Source organism: Mytilus trossulus, chromosome 11 (assembly GCF_036588685.1).
Source record: "Mytilus trossulus isolate FHL-02 chromosome 11, PNRI_Mtr1.1.1.hap1, whole genome shotgun sequence".
NCBI classification, from domain to species: domain Eukaryota; kingdom Metazoa; phylum Mollusca; class Bivalvia; order Mytilida; family Mytilidae; genus Mytilus; species Mytilus trossulus.
This window is the reverse complement of record NC_086383.1, coordinates 20,388,233-20,400,495: the sequence shown is the minus strand read 5'-3', so window position 1 is coordinate 20,400,495 and position 12,263 is coordinate 20,388,233. Positions and strand designations below refer to the sequence as shown.

Here is a 12,263-nt window from a genome sequence, read left to right as displayed (position 1 = left end):
ATTAAATAGATATTAAATATGAAAAAATAAAAATATTTTGAACGAGAACAATTAAAAATAAAATCTTTAAAAAAAAGAATTAGCACTTTTTGAAATTTTACGTCTAGGATAGACCAAGGACATGGAAATATAATCATAAATACGTGCCTCAAATAGGTGTAAAAACGAGGATTTTTCAAAAAAAAACGTTTATTGAAAATAACGTTAAAATTAATTATGAAAGTTATGTCCGTATTTATTTTCATTAATATTGCATTTCTTTGTTTAAATGTGCAACATTATTTACTTTTTTTTAAAACAAGAAGGTAACATAATAACCTCTGAATCCTTTTCGCCATTAAAATGCGACTGATAAGTATATATGAAGGGGGAAAAAATAACCGTGACTGAAATCTAAATCTAAAATTTATTTTAAAAAAATACATATTTGACCATGCAGATGTAAGAAATGATACTTCAAGCAATGAAACAACAAATTAAATGTGCTACTTTAATTACGACTGATAACCTAAAAATGAATCATGCATGCACTTTTAGCAGACTTAACCAGGTCGGCGATAAGATATCGAATATAAAAAAGAAAATTAACAAAGTCCGTATCATCGTATGCGTAACTTAGTTGCTCACCAGAGGAACGCTTCGCAAGCGTTTAAACCCGCGTTCCATAAGTTTAAAGTACGTCGAAATGCAGAGGTATACGCTTGGTGAACGCTTTTACTTCCGGAAAATTTTAATGGAAAATAAAAAAAATCATTCAGCTCAAGCGTTTGTCAAGCGTATACCTGTAAACTGCTCGCACATAATATACACGCTTCACGAGCGTTGAAAACGCTACAGATAAGTTTGAGACACGCTAAGGGCGCATTGCATACAAAAATACTCGTCGCCTTAAAGCTTTCATTCAGGAAAAGAAGTCCGATACGGGTGAATCTTCATTAAACCTACAGAAGATATTACACCCTCTCCAACCATGCAACATGGGACTAGACATAGAAGTACAGGAACTACTCCCATTAGTTTGAGCTGTACAAGATCTACAAAAATATCCCGCCTGCCTCAAAGGTGCATAGGATCGACCATGGTCCTGCACTAATGATACAAGTACCAACCAGAGTTACAATGACGTGGTATTAAGTCTTAATTTAAAGGCCACAGAGCGGCCTCCAAAAATGAAAAAAAACAAAACACTATTTAGTCGGCTATTAAATGCCCCGACCATTAAGATTCAAACAAAAATCAAACAAAACTAAACAGCCTTATTGATAACAAAATAATTTACGAAAAAAACTTGACCGACATGAATTATGAACAACAACCAATGTACTACATGTTCCTGGCTTTAGAATGGACATTGGCACATAAACAATGTGGTGGCCATAAACCCAACCCTCCCAAATGAACCAAACGTTAAGGACAACACATCGCAAGAAAAAACTGTAAAATATCAGTTGCAATTCGCGTCCCTAAAAATATGGGTACGGTGCACAATAATCACTTACATAAAAACTATAGACACAAATCACTGAAATAATCGCACTTACCGAAAGCTATTTCAAAGCTAGTGAACATGTAGACGAACCAGTGGACATAGACGGACTGGTAAACATGTAAACAGACGGGCAAATGTGACAGACTAATTGACAAACATTCACACATAAACAGACCTGCAGTTGGGAATGTAGAAAGACTAGGAGAATCGCTTAGGTACGCTTTACACACACCCAATACACGCTTTAAGCTCGTTGTGCACACGATACAGATATGATTGACAGGTTGAATGCAACAAAATTACTAGCGTATTGGTAGCGTGCATGATTTTTTTTACCACGGCCGACGTACGTCGGATCTATACGTGGATGTGTGAAGCCGGTATTACATTAAGTAAACAGGCAATGTCAGTTTCTAATTCTTATGCACAACAAAAGTAATATAAGACAATATATCTTTATTAAAAAATTATCTAATATAAATTTAAATATAAAACAAACATTTGGGTTTACGATTGCATTTCTTTTTTTAAAGAAAGCAACTTGTTATACATGTTAAACACGTGCTCAATACCCTAGTCCAAATATATATTTTTCTTTGACGCTTGATGTAAGGCGTCAAAGAAAAAAAAATCATACCCTTTCAAGACGTCATAATTATTTGGACTACTCAATACCCATGCTTTTTGTGATTTGTTTACTATAAAATGAAGAGGAATAGGTTTATGATGTATACATGCATTGGTTCAAGAATTGGACAAACATTATTTTTCACCACTCACTCGTTTCATATGACTTTAACTGATTTATGTCTTTCTGCGTATCTCCAGATCCAATACAAAGTCAATTCAAATATAAAATAAAAGAATACACGAGGAAAAAAAACCGTCACGTCCGTGTGCATGACTTACAGTTAAACATCCTTTTCATTCTAATTTCAATGAAATTGAACATATGTTCTATACTGACTATTCATTATATTACTTATTGAAGCTCTTTAAGAGAGTATCATATTTTTCTTTATATGTGTCTCTATATCCAATCTAAAGCTATCAAATATGCGATAAAAGTATACAAGATAACAAGCACGTCATGAAGATTGTGTACAAGGTTGTAACTCATCTTTGATTTAAAACCAAAACAAAACGGAACATAAAATTATGTAAAAAGATGTGGTATGATTGTCAATGAGACGACTATCCACAAAAGACCAAAATGACACAAACAGTAACAATTATAGGTCACCGTACGGCCTTCAATCTGTAAATTTACAGATCTAACATTGTTGGGTTGATGTTTAGACGAGTTGTATATATACATATATATATAGCTCAAGTTTGCCGGAGCCGGTAAAATAGCCACTGCCACAAATAAACCATTAAAGACCAAAGTACTGCCTTCAATAGCAAGCTGTTGTTCAAGGAAGACTTTCCCTCTTAGATTGTTTTTCGCTTTTTCTGATCCTTTTTTTTATTTTACTTTGTGCCATGTATAACCGAAAAAAGGTACGTAGTACATTCAAGTTAATACATTTAAATCTGAAATTATACGCATACTTCATACTTTCTATGTTGATGGTGTTTCAGTTTTATTTTAATTTATAAAAGAAAACAAAAGAACTATATTATCAAATACTTCTTTTTGGCCGACTGTAGGAACAATTCGAAGGTGTGATGAGATACACATAAGGTATGTTATATCTATATAATGAAAAAGTAAACATTATTCAATAACAATATTTTCAAATTAATTTACTTGTTCATTTATCTGTACTGTATTCCTGTCATGTAATGTTGCCATTTTAGCAGTATATTTAACATTGCCATAAAGCGCAATGGTTGGCTAGCCACAAAATCAGGTTCAACCCACCATTTGTTTCTTAAAATGTCCTGTACCAAGTCAGGACTATGGTAATTGTTATATTATAGTTCGTTTCTATGTGTGTTGCATTGTCGTTTGTTTCCGTGACACTTTAGGGTTACTGTTGTTTTGTTGTTTTCCTCATATGCTTGAAGTGTTTCCCTCGATTTTAGTTTGTAACCATGATTCGTTTTCTCTAAATCGATTAATGACTTTTGAACAGCGGTATACTACTGTTGCCTTTATTTGTTGTAGTATTGGGTGATTATGTTTTGGTTTTATTTCATTTTGCTCTCTCGGTCATATAGGATGATATATCTGTTTAAAAATGTTTTGTTAAAAGTCACATGTTCTAACATATAAATGATTTTTGGAATGCAACCTAGACTTTATTGATTAACTTTCCAATCTACAAATAAACTTTGCTTTCTGAAATAATTTTACATTTCACATCGGTATACTACTGTTGTATTTATAATTATTCATGCCTTATTTTATTGATAGTGTATTTACATTGTGTCATAGATAAAATTGATGTATTAAGTGTATGTTCACTTGTGTTAATGTCATTTGATCGAGGGAAGCCATTTCAATGGATATTTCTTTCTATATTGTCATGTTATACTATTGTTTCGGGTAAGGGTGAAGGCTTGGTACCTATTTACACGTTCCCAGGTTTAAACCAGCTGCCTTTTTTTACACGTGTCCTAAATCAGGAACCTGAAGTTCGTTAGATGTCGTTTGTTGATGATGTTTTTAAGTGTTTCTCGTTTTATTTTAAATATTATAATGTTGGGTTTCCCTTGTGAATGGTTTTACACTGGTATTTTTTTTGTCCCTTTATAGCTTGCTGTTCAGTGTGAGTCAAGATTTAAAGCTCTGTGTTGAAGGATGTATTTGAACCTATAGTGGTTCATTTACAAGTCGTTACTTGGATTCCGATTTTTCTGATTGGCACTCATACCACATCGTCCTACATCTATGTATAATGGTACTTTTAAATTTCCTTTTCCTTCTCATTGTGCTCATGATTTGGCGTGATAAGGTTTGAATAACTAAAAGTTGAAGCTATTTGAAAATCATTCGTGTTACTGGAAAATAAATGCATTAACTATATATAAATAAAAACACTGGATCTTGTCGTAGATTTCAATCATTAACTGTGCGTATTGTTGTGCGTTTATTTTCTACATTTGCTAGAGGTATAGGGGGAGAGTGGAGATCTCAAAAAACATGTTTAACCCCGCCGCAATTTTGCACCTGTCCAAGAATAAGGAGCCTCTGGTCTTTGTTAATCTGGTTAAGTATGACGTCCATTATCACTGAACTAGTATGCATATTTGTATAGGGGCCAGCATCCGGGTGCTGGAGTTTCTTGCTACATTAAAGACCCATCGGTAGCATTCGGCTGTTGTCTGCTCTATGGTCGAGTTGTTGTCGCTTTGACACATTACCCATTTCCAATCTCAATTTAATTTTTCTATTTAACAGATAAAAGATTGACAAATTAACAATTAGAAGAAATTAACTGGAGACATGTCTTGCCTGAATGTAATTTGATAGAAAAATGCAAATGTTGAGAATAAAATAACAATGCATTTACTTTGAAATGTCAATTAGGCATTTAAACATTCAGAGTAAATGAACCATATCTGAAAGTGCAGGAATAATGATCTCCAGGGAAATGAGGAGTGCATATGTTTTTGCAAAGTTTTTCTGCATTGCAAATATTGTTTACTCACCATTAGTGGTTACTCATTTATTGAAGTGATCACATATTTAATAAGGTAATCTATGCAAAAGTCAATATTTCATGAGTGAGGGGACAACACTTGTATGTTTATCCATCTGTTGAGTTGAGCCTTTTTCAACTGATTTTAATAGTCATTTATTATGTTGTACAGTTACACCACTGTCCCAGGTTAGGGGGAGTGGTGAGATCCTACTAACATGTTTAACCCGGCCATATTCTATATGTATGTGCCTGTCCCAAGTCAGGAGCCTGTAATTCAGTGGTTGTCGTTTGTTTATGTGTAACATTTTTTTTTTCGTCTTTTTTTCTTCTTCATAAATTAGGCAGTTAATTTTCTCGTTTGAATTGTTTAACATTGTCATTTCGGGGCCTATTATAGCTGACTATGCGGTATGGACTTTGTTCATTGTTGAAGGCCGTATGGTGACTTATAGTTGTTACTTTCTGTGTCATTTTGGTCTCTTGTTGAGAGGTGTTTCATTGGCAATCATATCACATCTTTTTTTATGTTAATTTCAATAGAAATGAGATGAGACAATACCTATTAATAACGCAGACAAAAATATCATTGACCTAAGTCATGAGTTCCCTTCAAACTGAACTTAACACAAACTAATAGGATATTGATGATTCAACTGCCAAAAACAGAACACCCATGTCTGCCTTCACAATTTTTTAGGCCAGACAATAAATCAGTCAACACTATTCACTGTGATGAAAATAATAACAAATTTTAATGTTATAAGTACAAAATATGCATATACATTTTCATTAATCATTTCAGCAGAAAACAAAGCAAGACTAAATTAAAAAATTTCTTGTTAAATATAATATCATAATGAGCAATTAATCAACAGGCAGTTATATTTGATAATCATTATAACCTATGCCCACGTTTTGTCAATGACAGTTTATTTATTACATTTTGAAGAATAATTAAAGTATCTTTTAATCTTTCTTCAAAATACATGTATAAATAAATAAATACAAAAAATAAATTAAATTATTGGCCTCTTGAATAATTTGTTTCTCTCATATTTGAGGAAAAATGAACGTACCGTACCTTTTAATTTTTCCTTCAAAATACACGAAAACATTTATTTATAATTTAACAAAAATGTGTCCCTAGTACACAGATGCCTCACTCGCATTAACATTTTATATGTTCAGTGGAGTGTAAAATTCAAGAGATCATATTATAAGGTACATGTGCACTAATGGACAAATGAATAAAGGGATGCACAGATACAAAACATAATGCCCCTAAGTGAGGCATAAAGGAATAAGTAAATGGCCACTAGACCAGCTATTGGCGTCTGTAAAACAATTGTATAATATTACTGTTGTTTGAGGACAAAATTTCACAAGACCCCTAATAAAAAAATTTCACAAGACTCCTAATGACAAAGTTTAAAGAAATCTTTTAGGCTGGCTTTATATTTATGAAACTCTTCCCTTAACTATAAAATTTTTAAAAATCAATACCCATTTCTCCACCATGTTTAACCAAGGTTTAATCCACCATTTTCTACATTTGAAAATGCCTGTACCAAGTCAGGAATATGACAGTTCTTGTCCATTCGTTTTTGATGCGTTTTGTTATTTGATTTTGCCATGTGATTATGGACTTTCCTAATTGATTTTCCTCTGAGTTAAGTATTTTTGTGATTTTACTTTTTACAAGTGATATATTTTTGTGCAGTACATTCTTATCCCTTTTGCAGCATCACATAGACAAAATATCTGATCAACCTTCATAGAGGACAAATAATAAAACCACATTGAAAATCAGAGTGCTTGTTAGTACTGAAGGGCAAGGTTGCATTATTTTCAGAGGGAACTCAGAGTTAAACTTTTCATTGTTTTAACCTATGAAAGGCACTTCTGAATATATGAGTCTATTATTAGTGTTGGTACAACTACAACTATGAATAATGGAAGATAACTTTGATTATGACATTATACTTTTAACAGTGATATCATTGATATTTTCAAAAAAGCTATATTCATGTACCATGAACTTGTTTAGTTTACTTAACAAACATGACAATACACATACACATCATTTTGTAACTTATATATCTCAGTATATTGCATAGAAATATTTCCTTAAATGTACCCAAATAGACATTTTATTAATTTTAACTTCTTTCTAAAAAAACATATTGAAGCAACATATCTTATTGGGTACAGGCTTGGCTTTTATCTAAACATTAATAACTAGATCTAAAAATGAAGCTATTTTGGCAATTTACAAAGGTTCACTTGCAATACAAAAAGTGTGAATCATTCAAGAAAATTCTAGCAACTCCATTCAAAATATATTATTCTTTTCAATCTTCAAATTCAAGGGTCCAAACATGTGGCTTCACCCTACAGTCTCCTCAGTATGATATTCAAATGAAGAACAAACAATTTAAAATCTTAGCTTCTATCTGGTAACTGGTAGTGATCCAAGAAACTTGTATAATTTAATTGCAACAATAAAAAAAGTCTTGTTGGCCAATCCAGATAATACAAGTATTTAAGGTAAGTTTGATCAACGAATAATATAACCTCATCAAAAAGTTTGGTCCTAGAAATTGTGAAATTTAAACATGGTGAAAACACCCAACTTAAGATAGATTTTTTAAAATAATGAATAATAACAGTATACACATTGGCAGTTTACCCTAAAAAATTATATGACTGTTTTTGAAGTAATAAATGATTGTTTTAAAATAAACAAGTCATTATAAATATACAGTTAAAAAATTTATATATAACAAATACGGTAGGTAAACACAAGACCAAACAATGGTGAAATAAAATAAGGGTCTATCTGTTTATTAAATATATTTTACTTATTATATCTGATTACAATATATAATCAGCTACATATGGTTTGGTAGATGACCTTTGAACTCCAGAATTTTTTTAACAATAAATGTCTGATATTTTAGTATTCTATTATTGAATCTGTGCCCACATTCTCTTCTGAATATTTGAAATAGCACTACATAATTCAACAAAAATTAACAGTGGTAGGTAAAATGGTAATAAATAATAAAAAAAAATATAATCACAACTTATTTTTGAAAAGAATATCTCTCATAATGCATATTCATAGAAAATACTTAATTCAGAAATTATTGCAAGGTGAGTATCACTTTGATTAGAACATACATTCAGTTTTATCAGTTTACATGTATCATTATGCAGATTTTCCAGAAATCACAAAAACTCATCTTCCATTTTTGTCCATACTTTAAAAATTGCAATAATAAATGCACTCAATAATTTCTGTGTATAAATAGAGTATCATAATAATTGCTATATTTGAGCACTGTAACATACAGTGTATTTCAGTATGTCATTTAACATGGGCTAAAGTTTATTCCCATCTTTGTCTACAGTTCAATCATTTAACATGTAAATATATGCAAATAGTTCTTACATGATTTGCATAATTAGTAATCCATTAATATGATTGGTTACATAAACTTCTGATTGTGGCAGTGTTATTTTTTCAATAATATGTGTTCATTGGGCTACTTTTGTTACAATTATAAACGAAATGGATGCTTGAATTGAGGTTACACACACGAAACATGTTATTTAACATTATTTCCATCTAATCGTGGATAAAAATAATACAAAGTTAAAGAATTACAAGAGTGAATGATTTTTTTCCAGGGTTTAGTCATGTGGAAACTTGACCCAATTCAATCCCAATTTTGACGTTCATTTTTTATCAAAACCCAGATATAAGATTTAAAAAATTGATACAAACTGTCTTAAAAATAAGAAATTACTATTTCACAACTTTGAATAATGGGAGATAATTAATTTTACAATTCCAAAGGGAGATAACCCATTTCACAACTCTTGAAAATGGGAGACAACCCAAATACATTTGTAAGAACTCTAGAAAATGGGAGATAACCCATGTTAAATGACATGCCAGCACCTTCCACAAGAACATTATTAATCGCAGTATAAAACTGTATCTTAATCTGGCAAGTCTTTACAATGTGTACAGTTCTCCATCTCATTAATGTATTCTTCTACTTGAATCGTCGTCTCTGCTATACCATACTTTTTTTGTACCATGGCTGATGCTAATTTTAATACTTTTAATGGGTCTGCATCTTGATCTACAAAATACCAATTGTTCTTAAAATATAATTCTCAATAAATTCTCCTTTAATTCTAATTGCCTTTATGAAGTTAGCTCACAATTTCTTAACGAAAAACAACTAAATTTGTTGTCTAAAATCTGTATCATACACATGAAAATGAGTAGGTTCCTAATGGGTTTACTTTTTGTCCGATAAAACAAATTTGGCATAGAAAATTACTTCAATACAATACATATTATAAATTACAAAGTTGTTACCCCTTAATGCTTAATATTGTATTATTTGTGTTGAAAAGTCAGTTTTGATGCATTTTTTCCATAATTCATATTTTGTTTAGCATTATTTAATGCCAAAATGTTTGTGTCTATGGATTCAACATTAACCATGGCTACTTTTGTTAAAGAACATTATAGATTGTAGGTCGGGGCTATGGTTGTCCTTAAAAAAAACCAACCATACATTCTCACAGCTGCATAAAAAGATTATGATGTCCATTTTCAATAAACAAATATATATTCTTATTTAAGGACCAGCTGAAGCCCACCTCTGTATGTAAGATTTTACTGCTGTTCCTTTTGCTGTTATCTGCTCTTTGGTTGGGTTGTTGTCTCTTTGACATATTCCCTATTTCCATTCTAATTTTTATTTTACCATATTTTATACAGTGATAAAGAAATTATGTAGATCCATAAAGTGAACATACATACCAACAGCTATATGAACGGATAATGCTATTTTATTGAGTGATAGGGACCACATCCTTAAGTCATGTAGATCCTTTACTCCTGGAATGCTATAAAAACTTCCCTGAACTTCAACAAAATTTAAACTTCTGGGTGTACCTAAAACAAAAATATATACTACATAATTAGGCAAATATAATTTCTGTGACAGTGTGATTGACAGATCTATTTAGGTGAATTTTCTTTTTTATATTCATCTTTAAAATAGTTTTTATTTTTTATTTTTTTATCCAAAGTGCTTGCAAGCAATAAACAGTTAAGATTGCTTCAATTAATCAGTATGCTTTAGAATGAAATATTGCATTGGTTGTGGTTGATGTAACAGAAATTTTAAACAAAGGAAATTAACTCCAAAATTTTTAAGATCATTTTAGAAATGACATCATTCTGTTTTTAGAACATTTATTAGATTCCTTCACCTTACAAAAGATCTGTAATTTTCTTGACAAGTGAAACATCATTTTGTGTCTTAAAAATCTGAGCATATATAACATCGAGAAATTTCTGGAAATGTTTATTGATAAGATGTAGGGAATGTTATAATCAGTGCACTATATTTTGTGTATCAAAAAAGATAGTGATAAGCATTGGAACATTAAGATATCAAGTCAGTCTCATAAGGTTTTGATGGCATTTTATGCAATTTTTACCTAAAAACATTTTTTTGTAATGAATCACTTGATAAGTCATTGATTTGCTGTCTAAATGATGTATACCCAAAAAAAAATTACCAAACCACTTAATTTACCAGTAATAAAGTTTACTCTTGTCACAGGAGAAAAACAACCTTATCAAAAATACAAAAAAGAAGATGTGGTATGATTGCCAATGAGACAACTCTCCACAAATAACCAAATGACACAGAAATTAACAACTATTGGTCACATTACTTTGATATTGTTACCCTAAATCCATAGGTATTACTACAGCCTTACACGACCTGGGTAGTGACTTTTACAGCAGGTTAAGACTATAAATGTTCAAACACTTAAGATTCATTAATATTGGTTGAAAATCATTTTTTGTGGATTTTGTGTGTACATAGGAATCATAAATTAAAATGTTCAATGAATTAATATTTTTTTTAAAGGAATGATGCAGACTTAGCCATATACACAAAAATGCAAGTTTTCCTCAATCTATGAAAATTGGTACACAAGAAAATAATTTCATCCACAGTAGAAACTGTGGATTCATTTATTTTCGTGGGTACCAATTTTTGTGGTTTGAAGAAAACTTGCATATTCGTGGATATTTAATTTCATGGTTTTAGCAAAGTGTGCATACATTCCTTTAGGAAATTTGTAATTCGTTGAACATTTAAATTTGTGGTTCCCCTGTTCCCACGAAATCCACGAAAATTGGTATCCAACGAATATTAATGAATCCATATAGCACTTATTAATTTTTTTTAATTTTTTTCCAAAATGTCTTAATAAAATTGAAATTTAATAATGAAGGACAGTATTTGTTAATAGGCAAGTTTTTATCAATTGAAAGAGTGATTTTTTTTACGGTCTAAAAATGATGTTCTATAAATAACCTACCTTCCATTAGTACTACTAAAATATCTCTGACAACAGTGATTGTAGTCACCATGACAATTATAGAGAAAAGGAATGTGCATATTGGATCAGCCATCTTCCATTCAGGCTAAAAATAGAAATATCAACAATTTTCAGAACAGCCCAGCAACACGAATGGCCCCGTCTCAAAAAGTTGTAAATTCTGCAATTTCTATAACACATGTGGACACAAACATGATGGTAGTCTCAAATATCATAAATCAGCTCAAAATCTGGAGGCGTATAGAAAAAAAGAGTGTATAACTGTGATTTTGAAATTTCAAAGTTGTAAACCCTTAATTTTGGCAAAAATTAGCAGAGCCAAATGAAACTTAAACTTGATCTGTAACTCATCATGAGAAACTCACAAACCAAAAATCAGCCCAATATCTGAAAGCATTTAGAGAAAAAGTCTGCATAACTGTGATTTTCAACAATTTATCAAAGTCCAAAGCCTGTAATTAAGGTAAAAATTAGCAGAGCGGAACAAAACTTTTAGTCGATCTGTAACTCATCATGGTTAACTCACATACCAAAATTCAGCCCAATATCTGAAGGCGTTTTAAGAAAATAACTCTGTATAATGTTTTGTTTGGGAATGAAGGAATTACGTAATTTCTGACAAGGGTAAAACTATATGGCTGGCACCAACAACTCTGAGAGTTGTGGCGGCCATTAAAAAGAATTGCCAACTTTCATTACGGTTCCAATAATGCATATTCTAAAATAACCAT

The 12,263-nt window shown here is 31.2% G+C and overlaps 1 protein-coding gene across 2 annotated transcripts in view; it reads right to left on the bottom strand.

Annotated features, from left to right (window-relative positions):
• Positions 1-6,130: 6,130 nt before the first annotated feature.
• LOC134690835 (proton-coupled zinc antiporter SLC30A2-like) overlaps positions 6,131-12,263 on the bottom strand; it is a 43,700-nt gene continuing 37,567 nt past the window's right edge. For both annotated transcript variants that reach the window (XM_063550940.1, XM_063550941.1), the window contains 3 exons: positions 11,512-11,617; positions 9,929-10,063; positions 6,131-9,236 (listed from right to left, as the gene is read on the bottom strand). In XM_063550940.1, the coding sequence (XP_063407010.1) occupies positions 9,091-9,236; positions 9,929-10,063; positions 11,512-11,617 (387 nt within the window). In that variant the 3' untranslated portion in view covers positions 6,131-9,090. The remainder of the gene's footprint in view (positions 9,237-9,928; positions 10,064-11,511; positions 11,618-12,263) is intronic.